This window comes from Barbus barbus (assembly GCF_936440315.1).
Source record: "Barbus barbus genome assembly, chromosome: 28".
Taxonomy (NCBI): domain Eukaryota; kingdom Metazoa; phylum Chordata; class Actinopteri; order Cypriniformes; family Cyprinidae; genus Barbus; species Barbus barbus.
In genome coordinates this window covers 7,490,822-7,506,733 of record NC_136756.1, presented here as the reverse complement: position 1 = coordinate 7,506,733, position 15,912 = coordinate 7,490,822, and the positions used below count along the sequence as shown (strand labels likewise).

Here is a 15,912-nt window from a genome sequence, read left to right as displayed (position 1 = left end):
CAAATCAGCTTTGAGGCCCTCCTGTGACATCATATCCTGCGGTATTAGAGCGCTGCTCAGTTTGCTGTTCAAAGACAATCTTCGCTCAGCATCGGTTCCCCAAACATAACCATATCTTCATCTGTATAGAAACATACATGGCAGGACTGCACATATTCATAACTTGAAATGCTATTAAGTGCTTTTCAGCTCTAAAGGACGTGAACAAAGGAACGTTTTAGAGCAACCAGCAAGCATAATCTACAATCAAACCACTTCAACAGACCGATGTTTTCAAGATTCAAATGGTGTCCACCATTCAACATCTAAAGGTATTATTCATTTGACATTTAAAGGTTGATGGTTCGTGGAGGGCCGCATGTGGACGTGACTCCACAGAACCGCATTAGTCCATAGCCATGTTGTGGGTTCAATGTGAGTTAAGCTCCGTTGACAGCATCTGGCATAACGCTGATTGCCACAGAAAATGATAATCATTGGTACTTTAAGGCATTTACAATGGAAAAACACAAGGCCAGGAAATAGACATTACAAATGCACACACTGTACAGACAAAGTACAAGACTTAAAGTTGCAGTGAACTAGCGACTTTTCTTCTGAATTGAGATGCACATTTGAGTGAAATAGATTATAAAAAAATAAATAAAGGCAGGGACTTGGCTCTAGGCATTGGCTGGATTGAAGCAGATGTTTATGATGTTGTTGCTGTAGTAAATCTGACACTGCAATAAAAATGATGATAGATAGATAGATAGATAGATAGATAGATAGATAGATAGATAGATAGATAGATAGATAGATAGATAGATAGATAGATTTTTTTTCATACAATCACTGTAAATATGTCAATAATTCTTAACCAGAAGCTCATCCGTCTAGTAGTAAAAAAAAAAAAAATATATATGATTTATTCATGCACGTTCTACAATAACAAGCTGCACATTTCTTCACATTTACTTCCTTACAAGTGTGATGCTGTAAGTGTCATTTTTGCTTAAAATACAATTCAAGTCAAAATAACCAGGTACAAGTTTTTCCCCCTGAAAGAAATTAATATTTTTAATCAGCAAGGATGCATTAAATTGATCAAAAGTGGCAGTAAATAAATGTATAATGTTACAAAAGATTTCTATTTTAAATAAATGCTGTTCTTTCATTAAAAACAAAGTGTCCAAAAATATTAAGCAGCACAAAAGTGATACACTGATAATCAGAAATGTTTCTCGAGCAGCAAATCAGCATATTAGAATGATTTCTGAAGGATCATGTGACACTGAAGACTGGAGTAATGATGCTGAAAATACAGCTTTGATCACAGCAATAAATTACATTTTCAAATATATTGACATCAAATAGAGTTATTTCAAATTGTAATAATATTTAAGATTTTTTACTGTATTTTTGATCAAATAAATGCAGCCTTGGTGAGCATAACAGACCTTTGGAAAAGACTTTTGGAAATTCCGTGCTAATCAACATTATGCCCGTCGATACAGTTTAACTAGTATTGAACCCATTTTGCCACTTTACATGATTAGAGCATTTACGTTCTAGTCGTGCTCTTCATCAGTGTTCAGGCTGAATCTTACTTGTGCACAACAGAACAATACTTTGAGACTCTTTGTTTTTCCTGCACACTGTGGTGTATATTTTTGACTATATGTTAGACTGAAGCAGTCTTCTCTCTTTCTTCCTCTCAATAATTGTAACCTCACATGTTATCAGCTGACAAGCATGGAAATCGAAACGAATATTCAACATTCGATCGATTATAGGTTTACACAAAATCAGCATTTACTGACATAATGTCACGTATTTGTGCTATCACAAGAAGTAGTTCAGGTTTACATCAAGATTGCCTCCAGAAAGCTGCATTTTTGTCTCGATAACAACTAACAACCTGTAATATTCTAACCAGATACATCAAAGCAGGATCCCGGGTGAACAGTCACACCGGGCTTCTCTACAGGGAATATAAAGAGTGCCTCAACACTGCTGACATTCAAAGTATGGGCACTAGCTGCTGTCTTTACCAAAGTAAGCTCACTTCTGCTTCATAAGGTGGATGACATCAATCTACCACACACAAAACACAATTTTAAATGTTCCCAGATAGCTTTCGAATGAGTTTCACGGGCAGGCCTGTGACAATCCCATGATGCATCGCAGCATGTTACATTTAAGTAGTTGTAGAGTGTTTCCTACACCTGCTAGATTTCAGCATCCCATTCCTGAGGGACACTTTAGGGTCTTTAAAATATTAATATAACTAGTAGTAACTTAGGAAAAGGTATTTATATGACTATTCTAATACTATAAAGAAAAACAATGGAAGATTTAACAATGCAACGCAAGGCAGTTTCACAATTTACATGACTATTTAAGGTGCATTACCTCGCCATACTGGAGAGGAAACCTCACACGCATGGTTCATATAAACCCTTTCCGATTTGAATGTTTCTGATCTAGCACATGCGATAGTTATAATAGCACCTTAAATATAGAATGGCATATTATAAAGAAATACAGTAGTTTTATAGAACCAGATTGACCTTTAGACTGAAAAAAGGTATATTAAATCACCCTGTGGAGAGCAATCTGCTATGCATTTTCTGCCAGTTGTAAACTAATTAATTTCAGAGAATGTTTTTCTGCTTTAATAAATCAGATTAAGAGCTGACCTGCATGTGCAAGGCTGTTGTAGCTGGCAACAAGGGAATGTTGAGGAATATTGTTTTCTTTTAGAAACCCATAAATATATGCTGAGCTTTGAATGTAGATCTAGAACAATACAGATCGAGTTCCCTCCATTAGAAAATACACGATGGACTTTCAATGGGACGAGTAAAGATTTTTCAGTATCTTACTAAGCATTTGTAATAGCACTCAGGAACATTTGCTGACTCTTGTCATTAACATAAAGATGAAGTGTGATGAGGTTTTATCCTAAAGAGTAAAGTGTTGGATGATTGTCTAAGGATTACGGATGGATCAGTTTCTACCAACCATCCTATAAAAGACAAGAAATGTTTGATTGGTGTACATTTCACAGACAATTGCATCAGCCTGTATCATATGATACATATAAAATGTTTCTACTTTTGAGTTTTTAGTTACAGTTATTTAGTAGAACATTTACAGTTATGTTACACTATTATATAAAGCAAAATAGGAGTGATGATATGAATGTATTGAAATATGACAGGTATCGTGTGTTACGGTTCGATTGTACATTCAACACATTTTGATCTTCCCAGAATTTATTACTCAGATGTTGCTCTTTCAGAGATCAGATTTAAAGAAATTCTGTCGCATTTACTGTCTCAACTTTGTCTCAGACGTTTCTTCTAGCATTCCTTAGGAGAAATTAAAATGGATACAAATAAGACAATTGTTAACGTGCTAAAAAATATGTGCTAAAATTTGCTGAAAATGTACTCCCTCTCAAGCCATCCAAGATTCAGATGAGTTTGTTTCTTCATCAGAACAGATTTGGTGAAATTTACAATTACATCACTTGCTCACCAATGGATCCTCTGCAGTGAATGGGTGCCGTCAGAATGAGAGTCCAAACAGCTGATAAAAACATCACAATTATCCACAACACTCCAGTCCATCAATTAACATTTTGTGAAGTGAAAAGCTGCATGTTTGTAAGAAACAAATCCATCATTAAAACATTTTATCTTTAAACCATCTTTTTTGGCTAAAATGCGAGTCCATAATCCATAGTAATGTTTCATCCAGTGAAAAAGTCCTCTCATATCAGAATCCACCCCATGTTTTGGCTTCCAAACGGTGCTTGATCTGTGCATATTCCTCTCCTGATTCAGACGAGATTACTTTTTCACTGGAGAAATTAATATTATGGATAGATCACTCATATTTTAGCTGGAAACAATCTTGAAACATCTTGATGATGGATTTGTTTCTTACAAACATGCAGTTTTTTCCTTCATAAGCTGTAAACTGATGGACTGGAGTGTTGTGGATTGCTTGTGGATAATTGTGATGTTTTTATCAGCTGTTTGGACTCTCATTCTGACGGCACCCATTCACTCCATTGGTGAGCAGGTGATGTAATGCTACATTTCTTCAAATCTGATGAAGAAACAAACCGATAAGTAAATGTTCAGCAAATGATTATTTTTGGGTGAACTATTCCTTTGAGCAAAAGTTTGCATTCAATCTTATTGCTGTCCTGGAGAAACAAATTAATTATTAAAGAGATCATATGTGATTTTTCTTTCTTATGAGTTTTTAATAAACCAAGATTAACCTAATACAGATTGTATAAACTCTGTGAGCAAAATAAATCAAACTAATCCTGTGGTTGTACATCAGATAGAAGAGAGTTACTCAGAACCTGTTGCTGCAGAGAAGATACCCCATGCCTTAATGTAAAGAACACAAGCAGAAACGTTGCTGGTATACACTGTTTGTATTTGAAATGTAATGAATCCTTTCTGTGTTATACGTATGTGTTATACAACAAATATTGTGTAAAATCTGTGTTATATTGTTTGTTTGATGGTTATTCATCTACTCTAGCCCATTGTAACCATGTGATTTTCACAGTATTATCTCTGTGTTATGTGAACGTGTTATCATACATTGCCTTTCATTGCTAAGATGATATAGATTGCTGAATCCAGTCTCCTTGATTAAGTGTGGTAATCTGTACGACTATGATACAGATGGACAATATGGAATAGTATGAAAAAATATATACTGAAGAGAAAAATGATCAGATAGGTGCACATTGTACACCTTTTAAATGTTGACTACCTTGACATGATGTGTGCAAACAGACTAAGGTGAATGGGGAAAAAAAATAATAATAATAATTCTGTGCACTGTGCAGCACAATATACTGCATACAGTGCCCTCCAAAGTAATCATGCACTTCCAAGCAGTTTTAGCCACTGAAGCATGTCTACTATTTTATTTCACTCTCAGATAAAATACTTAATCAGGGGTTAAAGCAGAAGAATACACAATATATATATATATAGAAGTAAAAAATTAGAAATAATTGCTTTTAAATCCTATAGGAGCCCATTTTAATGAGCTCTGGGTCCTAGTGCCACCACTGCAAAGAAGCACAAACCAAACAGTGTCAGCTGCACAATTACAATAATATAGGGCCAGTGCAGCAAAGAAGCCATGAAAGCCTTGAAATCAAATGTCTGAAAGCAAAACTTGAATGTTCTCTCAGTATCTAGACGCCTGATGTTGACCATTTGTATGGGAAGGAGCTGGTATTGCGGAGGGGGAGTTTGTATGTTCAGGAAACCTGCAGCATGTGTTCTTGAAATGTGTAAATAGTGTTTAATAAACACAAACTAGCGCTTTGCATTTTGTATTTGTGTTTCATTCTCAGTTTCACTGTTCGTAGATCACCCTTCAATATATGCACTGAAATAATCGGCGCATTATTAATTATCATGAACAATTACGCCCTGTTTTCGATTTTGTTCTTCATTAAAGCATTAAAGAGGCATCTTTTCATTAAAGAGACACTACATATTATTACAGGAATAACTACCTGTTGCCATGTGGCACCTGCAGTAAAAAAAAAAAAAAAACCTTGCCACACCAACAACAAACAAAACTTGATTGACGCATCTATAGACCACTAAGGTGTCTGCTGTTAGGATTGTAAACCAATAGCAGCGAAGAGGGGGCGGGTTCTAATGTGTGTCTCGATTTAACTTTGTAACGTAATGTTATTAGCTTACTATTTTTAGTCTACAGCTAAAGACTGTTTGAACTTATAGCTCAACCTCAGCTACTAATATCAAGGATTTGTCAAGAATTTCAGGTACAGTAGCCTAAATTATATAGACATGATAAACGTTATCAAAGACTTAGTGGGTTGTCAACAAACAAACTAAAAATATATAGGCCTAGTCTAGATTTCTGCCTTAAAATTGCACTTAAAGTATGTTTTACATACGCATAATGTGACAGAGTAAAACTAGTTATTTACTCTCACCCACATTTCTCTGTCCCTGTTGAAGGTTCGGTGGAAATGCATTTATTTTCCACGTGGTTTGTTTTGTGCGTGCTCTCTGCATGTCACGTGACCACATCCACCTGTGATGAGCTCCTGTCTTCAGAAGATGCTGAGTTCTGCAAGTAAGACTTCATCATGTTGTCATTCTGTCCTGTTTCCTATTTCATTATTCAAATCTGTGGGATAATATGTGTACTTGTTACTAGACATTTCCTTCACTATTACTGTTTGTCAGTTCCATTATCTACTGTATCAGAATTGTTTCTCTGTAACATTTTTATTTTCAGTGGCTATCCATAAATTACATCCATACGTTATATCCATAATCTTACATTAACTTTACTTTGGAGCCGCATTTGTCTTTAGAAATGAGCTAAATCTGTCAAAACAATGCTCTCATTTACATATGCGCATGTATCTCTTTGCTCAGAGAGGGCTGTCACTATTTTAATTATACTGTATGGATAAAGGCAATGACAGCTGCTATTTTCTGGCTATATATAATTCTAGGAATCAGCATTATACATTGTTTTTATGCACATATGTAATATAATTACATATAGATAACAGATGCAAAATGAAAAATTATTTTTCCGCACTGTATGCTCTGTAAACTATGGGAATACATAATTATTTTGTAATATAAAAGTAGCATCTGAATATAGTAAACAGTTAGTTAATATGATCAAAAACACCCTGAATGTTTGCTTAAAATACTGTCAAAAATGAATGAATGAAAAAATAAGACGCAAGTAAATTCTTTCCAATGTCTTAAATAGGTTATTTTATCCTGCTGAGATCGGTTCATTAAAATTACGGTAGGAATCCAAAACAAATGTCTTTTGGCGTTCCTTTAGGAGTTATGGACTAGGGTTAATTTCCAAACCATATTTCCTTAAATGAACTGATTTCAGAAGTCTGGCTTGTAGGCCGGTGTGGGATGTGTAGGACTCCCTCAGAGCACTGAGTCATGGATGCTTAAGCAGCCAGTCCCACTCAAAACCTACACAGCATGCCTTACAAATCTAACAACTTACTCACTAGTTCAACTTTCAGTGCAGACATGGGCTAGTCACAGCTTATATTAGTGTTTCATGACCTGTCATAGGAAATCAAAACTGTTCATTGAATAATGATGGTGTACTAGGCAGATTCACTTATCTGTACCTGCGTTTTTGCTGTTTAGGGGAAAATTAAAGGTGATTTACCCTGATCTGGTTGTTGACAAATGCATGATCGTCCCTCAGAGGATCAGAGAGAAGATCAGTAAGGAGTGGGGACCACCTCAAGTAAAGCTGCCAAGTGCTGATGCGGTAAGAGAATTTCACTCCGTAACATCATGCTGACCTCTCACTCACGCTATCAACTAGTGCTCAGCGGTTTAGCCTTTAACCTGTGATTAATAATGATCCTCTGCCATAATATATACTTGGTGGAGTGGGTGCTATTTTTAGATGTTATAATATGTCCTCCTACTACGGTTTAATATGCATACACAACTGCAAGGAAGCCATGCTTAGGTTGATTTGCTGACAAGTGGCAAATTTAGCCACTGATCTGTGCGTTTGAACCTCACACAGCAATACAGGCTTAATGGCAATGATACACTTCAGCTGTAAAGTGTCTACACATCTAAAGATGAAATTTATTATATTTCAGTCAAAATAGAGAGTTCTCTAATGCTAATTAGATGGTTATCTTCCACTTTATCTGTTATTTTAAATACTCAGGAGTTTCTGTTTTACCTTCATTTGAAGTCATATTTTGAATTGTGTTATTCTGGTCTGTTGATGTTATATTATGTCTCCAGAAGATGGCGCAAGTGTTCCATAACTAAGGCAGAAATGAATTAATCTTATAGACACAAAACTCTATTTGAGTATGACAGAAATGTCATGGATACCTATTCTGACCTTATGTGATACGTTTGGCACCATAAAGTTTGTCTTCAGCTGTGTTTAAGGTATTGAAGGTGAATTAATTAAATTAAAGTCTGTATATCAGTGCTACAGTGTTTCCGGGGGGGGGGGGGGACTATAGATATATATATATATATATATATATATATATATATATATATACACATGCACACAAACAATATACATTAATAATAATCTGATGCAGTGCTTATTATTTATAATTATAAAGAATTTATATATTTATATAAGAATTATATATTTATTCAAATAATTTCTATCATGTTAAGACAAATATATATATATATATATATATATATATATCAGCATAATTACAGTAGGTAGTAATATTTGTATTTGGAGCTTTTGGTTTGTCCCAAGATCCTCATATTTAATGAAACTAATGTAATAGTAATAAGAAGAATACAATTAAGAATAACAATGATGATGATGATGTATGGACCTACAACTTTGAATAAAAATGTTTTCAAATTCCTCCTTTTACAATTTAAACATACTCTGAGGTGTCTTTTCAAAGCAATCATTTTAAATAAAGTAAGAGACAAAGAGGCCATCAATATGACTGAATAGCCATAGGACAGCTGCTATATCTGGCAAACTTTGTCCGTCTCGCTAGATTGGTGTATTTGAGTTTAGAGCAGCGATGCTGTGCGAATCATTGTGGTAAACTTGAAATAGAATCAGCTGTGGCGGAGAAAAGCAACAAAGTACCATGCCGTATCTGTAAATTGGAAAGCCACTTCAATTTTAGGAGCTAGTTTATAAATTCCATAGCTAAGCAGTCTGGCTGGAAGATGATCTATCGCCCTCACGTCTCCCAAACCCCAATTGATGTATGGTCGTATTATCTATTATGCTGTCCTATATGATTCTCTTTTATTGCTGGACTTGGTGTCAGACAGCAAAACGGATTACACATGAGATCAAATCAATACCAACTTTATTTACCGGCCTTTCAAACGTAATTCCCCCTTTTGTGGCTCTGACTCTGATAAAAACATATGGTAGCTGGAGGTCTGCGCTGTGAATATGAGCAGGCTTTTCGGAGAGCGTACGTGTCAGGGCTCGTTCTGCGGTCGGTTTCTTTCCTCCGCCCCCTTGACCCTGCCAATCGACACTTTATCACCACAGAAATGAGAGGCCAAGTGGCGACGCAGCGGTCACTGGTTGTCGCTTTACCCCCGCGCTGACACCCACCTCATTACCCTGCTGAAGGCATGCTGGGTAATTGAAACAGAGCGAAATGGGCAGCGGTCCAGCATGTCCGCCTCTCAATGGGCTTTCATTACCCAAAACAAAAGCAAAGGGTCACGCTAAACAACAGATTTCCCTCCGTCAGCCCTCAAAGTAATGACTCAACCCTCAGCTTGACTTGAACTTGATTTTTACTCGAGCAACCATAATGCTTTAGCACTACTGCCGCCCCAAATGTCTCCAAAAGTCATAACGCTTTCATCAAAGTAATGTGTTTGAGTGAATGTTTTATCATTTGCATACGGTAGGGATAACGGCCTTGAAAATCTCATGTTTTGTTGTGGCGTTGAGGGTGCAAATGCATTAGAAAGCACACTAAGAAATTTATGTCTAGCTAAATCGTTATCAAGTTGACAGTCATTTGAGCACTCGTAATTCAAATTATTTTAATCTCAGGCCGTTATGGAGATAATTGCATCTTTGTCTGGCACTTTTGGATGCCGTGTCAAAAATAGTTTGTTTACAGTAATGGTTGATGAACTTGGACTGTTTTAGCACATCTTGTTTTTCTTAAAATTGGCAACACGTTTTATAATGATCTGGCATACCTGTTTTTTGTCATATTAAAACTGCAATCATAAATCAGGTAGTAAAATACCATTAGATGCTGGCCTTGGTAAAGGGATGAAAATTCTGTCATTTACTCAATCTCATGACACTTCTGTTAGTCTTTAGACACAAATGAAGATATTTTTAATAAAACCTGAGCGATTTTTGTCCCTCCATTGAATGTTCATAACATGATGCTTTATTGTAAAAGAAAATCGATCATATGTCTTCAGAAGAGTTGGATTTTTGATGACATTTTGGTGGATTGGACTGTGAATGGCTTCATTAAACCTTTAGTTGTGTTTCAAATATGAACAACATGAGGGTGAGTAATGATGACAGAATATGGCATTTTTAGGTGAACTATCTATCCTTGTAAAATTGACCTTATTAGGACTAATTTAACAGTCATTAGTAGTACAAAAATGTCTTGATGAAGGAACTTAAACGCCAGTGTGCTTTGTAAATGTATTTACTCTCACACATACAAAAAAGAAAGTTCAACTGGATTTCATAAATGGTCTTTTATAAATGGGATTGAAATGTATGGAATATTCTTTGGTTTCTCTTTTAATGATACCACATGTTCTCAGTTTGGAGAACAGACTATTGGCAGCATTCTGTGTACCAACACTTGTGTTGTAACGCTTGTGCCATTTTCCAGACCCACAAATATCCTCGATTCATGTACATCATCGAAATGATTTCTTATCTATGAAAACGAGGCTGTGAGGGACAGTGTGTTCAGTGGATTGTATTGTTGTTTAACAACACACTAAATGTTCAAATGATGAATGGTATGAGTTGATACAAATTATGTGATGTTCAGTAGGACCTTTATATGGTGCTTTCCATTGTGAAGACAGGCCTGATTAAGGTCTGATTTGAGATCTTGGTACTGTTTGAAGATCCAAATGAACTTGTATAAAAAATTGCTATACTGATAGTCAATAACTGTTTTTAGGGTTTGACTGATAACCAGTTTGTTGGCCAATATTATATATTTATACAGTTTTGTCCAAAATACATGTTCACATTAAAAGCCCCCAATATGTATAATTTTACATGAGATAAGTCAGGTTTTGAAGAAAACCTGTATCCAGAGACAATTTATCCCTTTTCACTGGGCAAGAAATAACTGTGCACCTTGATAAAATCACAGCCAGTCCAAACAAATGTGAAGTGTGCAGGTATGAAAAGCAGGATTTTGGACCAATGATATTTCAAGGTGGGCGGAGCGCAGTGCAAAGCCACATTTAGAATTCAAGCGATTAAAAAAATCTCCTGTTGCTTGTCGCTGCAACTTCTTCAAGAGTTCATACTCTCTTAAAAATTCCAAATTGTTTCCAAATTCGAAAAATTCCAAAAGCAAGGTTTTGAAGCAATTCTGTTTAGAAGAACCATACTGGGTTCCCAAAAGAACCTTTCAGTGAACAGTTTTTGAAGAATATATATTTGTTTTATTTCCACTTTATAGTGGAAACATTTTCCACTATAAAGAACTTTTTGTGCAGTGGAAAGTTTCCATGGAAGTTGAAGATTCTTCATGAAACCACTATAGAGTCTTTACTTTTTAAGAGTGTATGTTACCTGCTATATATATTTGAGTTGTAAATAATCCCTGATGCTATTCCAGTATCGACTAATATTAAGGTTATTGATTTATCACGCATTCTTACTTTAAAAGCATCTGTGAGGCTGCGTTTGGCATAGAGCAGCCTGTGATCTCCAACGTGCTGCATGTTCTTACAGATATTTGGAGTGTAGATGCCTATTTAAACGTCTGCATAATCTTGTATTCTGGATGAAGGTGCGATCTGGCACGCGTTATTTGCTGATCGAGAAGTATTTCGCATCATTTTCAGAACTTCTCAACTCCATCCCATTTCCCCGAGCTCTTATCGGGTGGTATTCTAGGACGTGACTTATTCCTCAAAAATCACGTTAACTTTTTAGGCTGTAGCCCCCCGCAGCTGTCGAAAGTCTCTTTGGCATAGGAAAGCAGCGCCTGTGGTTCATATGGGGCTTCTACTGTTTTATTCGGTGCTTAAGAGAGATGAGCATGAGGTTTCTAAACCATTACAGTGATTAGAAAGCGCCTGGATGTGATCTCCTGAGCTAGCTTACTGCGCCGCTAATATCTCTTTTTCTCCCGCTCTCTCTGTGAGAGTGATTTTGTACGCTGTGCTTAAAACCGTGCGTGGGGGCGTCGAGAGAGGATTTCAATGTGAACCATCCCTCCCTACTTCCTGCTTTTTTGGCTTATTTCGGCGAAGCTCTCTGTTCTTTTCTGTTAGCTGCCTGTAATGATGACAGGGGCGGCATCTTCATCGCTAAGCCTGGCAGTGCCCACGGCTTCTGGTCGTCTCAGCGCAGCGCTGCCCACTCACCCACGCTAGCCTTGGCACCAGTGCGCCGTAGCGGCGTGCTATCCGACATCTGAAGGTGGGGTTCCTTTCCGGAAGACCCTGAGTGTCTTTCCCAGGGAAAACCCACTCGTCCACCCATGCAGGATTCCTGAAAGGTCTTTCACTGTTGGGCCTCTTGAAAGATGGAGGAAGAGAGGGGGTTTGGAGTTTGCTTTTTATACTCGCAGTGGGCGAACCGCTTTAATTCATCTGTCTTTAAGAGGAAGGGCTGGAGATAATTCATAGAAATTCATATAACTGCTGTAAGTGTAGTTTTTAGTATGAATCACATTTAAACAGGTTGTCACTAAAGAGTAAAAATAAATGCAACAATTTGAAAATTTTTAAATACATTAGCTGTGAAAAGCACTCAAATATAATTAATTTTTTTGTTCACAGATGAACAAATAATTTTTTCTAAGGCTATATAAGTCTATACTGTGTGTGTGTGTGTGTGTGTGTGTGCGTGTGTGTGTGTGTGTGTGTGTGTGTGTATTTGAACATAAGGCCTACAGCTCTGGTTATCATACATACAACATGAGAAAAAAAAATTATGATATTAATAAAATATTGTTTTTCTTTTTAAATGCACAAAATGTGTATGTAATGTACACATTATTATATTTAATACATTTAATTTTATGGACAATGAATGAACGTTTTACTTCATTTCCCGTAATGTTCTAAATTTGTATTAATGAAGCCAATTAACATGAAGCAGACATGCAAGATCGAAACTAACTGAAACAAGATTTAAATGTGGTCTTAAATGGACCACCCGAGAAGCTGTCTTTAATATAATATTATTTTGTTCTATTATATTATTATATTATTTTGTATTATTTTTTCTTTTCTTTTTAAAAAGTAGTTTTTAGTGAAGTAAGCAAAAATTGTGCTTTTATTAAAAATATGTATTTTAAATAATAATAATAATAATTATTATTATCATTATACATTTAAAATATAAATATAGAACATTAATAAAAAATATAAATTTTATAATAAACTAAGCAAAATTGCAAATAAATTTTGCAGCCAGTGATCAACAATTTCACTACATGGAGAAGAGCAGCTTTGACAGTTTTTGTAGAACTTTTTGTTCTACCATCATCATGTGATTTTGGTGCAACAGGGTGGATAATAGTTTAAAACAAATGATCTTCAGAAGGTGTGACTGAGTTGGACAAATTAATTTTAGCCCTATGAATGTGTGATTTCTGCCTCTTGCATTTCTGGGTGTGGCCAATTCTGTGAAACTGAATTTCCATGCACTGGAATGGAGCCAGTTCTCAAATTCCCAATTTTGCCGAACCCTGCCATTAGATGAGATCCACTCCATGAATGAAAGAAGGTCACCATAGTCTGTTTAATAGTAAATCTGCCATAACCAGGTGGGCGTCTCGGCCATGTAGGATTACAGGCTCTCATTCAGGATAGACACCAGGTTTCTCTCTTTCTCCCCAGTGGATCTGTTTGTCATGATAACAAGCATATTGCTTTGACACTGGACCTCATTTATACAGTCATCATCAGGCGCTCTTACACAATGCCTATGAATCACACCGGGGATCTGACACTGCCAACATCTGCTGCTACTCTTTACTAGAGGCGAAGAATTGATATGAATATTCAGTTGAACGCAGAGAGAGACAATAAGCCACATAATCCTCGTTTCCACACTCTCAGATGATTTACATGTTGTATAAGTGCTCTGCATGGCTCTCAGACTGATACGTCATGAACATACAGATTCCTTAGTGAGTTTCAGGAAGCGGATCCTACTGAAGGGTCAACGCTGAGATGTCAACTCCTGTGAGGCCCCAGGAGCTTCTGGACTTTGACTTCATAGACGTTATACATCTCCATCTTCATGTCTTTGACCTTCTCTATGTACTTGAATTCTGTTTCAATATGTTTCTGCCTTGCTTTACTTTGCTTCATTTTTAAAATCTGTAAACATTGAAAACCTGTAGTTGTAGGATTATGATAAATTAAAGAAAAGGGTATAATGTAAAATAAATATTAAATATTCTACACCAGGGTTCCTCAAATCTTTCCCTGGAGGTCCAATCTGCTGCAGAGTTTAGCTCCAACCCTGATCAAACTCACCTACCTGTGATTTTCTAATGATCGACTCTGATAGCATGCTCAGGTGTGTTTGATTAGGGTTAGAGCTAAACTCTGCAGAAATGGTCCAGATTTGAGGATCCCTGTTCTACACTATATATAGATTTATAATCAAATGTTGTGTTGTTGATTATGTGACTTGGTCAGATGTTCTTGTTTCCATTGAAGCACAAGATGGTCTTTGGAGAACATGAACATTAGCTCATCATCATCATCAGCAGCAGATTTTTTTTTTTTTTTTTTACTTATTTGGTTATCAGATTCACTCTTCAGGTTGTTTTGCTTGCATTACTTATAACATTTTTTTATTATTATTCTTCAGTGTAATATTAGTGTCTTATAGTAGGTTGTTTACTTGTTTGGATTGTTATTCAGTTTTGTTTGATCATTAAAAAATGTTTCCTGACGACCAAATCGGCATATTAGAATGACACTGAAGACTGGAGTAATTATGCTGAAAATTACAATAGAAAACATTTGAAATATTACAGTAGAATTACAGAAAACATTTTAAATTCTAATAATATTTCACAATACAACTGTTTCTTTAACTGTATGTTTGATCAAATAAATGCAGCCTTGATAAACATAAAATACTTGGAAACACTTAAATATGTCATTTTTACAAACTTCTGACAGGTAGTGCATCTTTTTTGATATGGTATATAACTATATTAAGTCACACCTCCAGCTGTATTTTTATTTTACTGTATTTATTAGCTCCCTGATTGATCCGGTTATTTATCTTTCAGTTTTTCCATCAGTTTTTAAATGACTGGTGCACTCTTCTCATTTAAACAATGCATCTTTATTAAGATCCTTCATGCTTCACCTTCATTTAAAAAGCCGCTTTACATCAAACCTAGACCTCAGCAGAGAGAAAAGACAAACAGAGAGAAGTCAGATGAGAAGGTATGAGAGACGCATTCGGAAAGATGGAATTACATCGACTTACACCATTAATCTCTCGTTTGTCACTTACAAATCTCATTAAAGTTGAGATTCTACTTTGTGCCTTTTCCCTACATTGACAGATATTTTAAAGTTCAAAGATGCAATAATCCATCAGGCCCGGGAATATGCCTTTGCCGCAGAGGATGCCAGGATAAACATACAGAAATTAAATTTCTATTTATACGAAGCCTGGAAACCGCAGAGCGTTTGCCGGAGAATTGATGCTGCACGGAGCATCGGAGGCCAGGCTCAAGCAGCTAAAGTAATTAGCCTAACACTTGCGTTAACTAGATGGTGGATCATATCTGGCAGAACCGTTGCTGAAATGGGGACAAAATGTCACTCGACTGCAAGCTGTTTAGAGGGATCTGCCCAATCCCATTTGAGGAGTTCTGCGTGTAAAGGCAAGCCTGTCACAAATATGTAATGCCATCTCTAATGTGAATTGTGAGCTGATATTGTTGCAGGCTGATGTTGCCGGGTGTCTGTTTGAGTGGGTGTCTCGTTCACTTAGATGCAAAGACTGTGACATGCCGTTACAGTGCATTTAATGCCCTGCGTGCTGTGCCGTTACAAAAGGTTGAAGTCATGTTGCCTTTTCGGATTCGGGCCTTCTTGTCACTTTCGCTTAGAGAGGACAGGAAATGGTGCGAGGAAGATGGAT

General features: G+C 36.3%; 1 protein-coding gene across 3 annotated transcripts in view; it reads left to right on the top strand.

The window, feature by feature from the left end:
- The first annotated feature begins 5,688 nt into the window (after positions 1-5,688).
- The window catches only part of pebp4 (phosphatidylethanolamine binding protein 4), a 139,915-nt gene continuing 129,691 nt past the window's right edge, over positions 5,689-15,912 (top strand). For all 3 annotated transcript variants that reach the window (XM_079382753.1, XM_079382755.1, XM_079382754.1), the window contains exons 1-3: positions 5,689-5,824; positions 6,024-6,141; positions 7,206-7,332. In XM_079382753.1, coding sequence (XP_079238879.1) covers positions 6,035-6,141; positions 7,206-7,332 — 234 coding nt within the window. In that variant the 5' untranslated portion in view covers positions 5,689-5,824; positions 6,024-6,034. The remainder of the gene's footprint in view (positions 5,825-6,023; positions 6,142-7,205; positions 7,333-15,912) is intronic.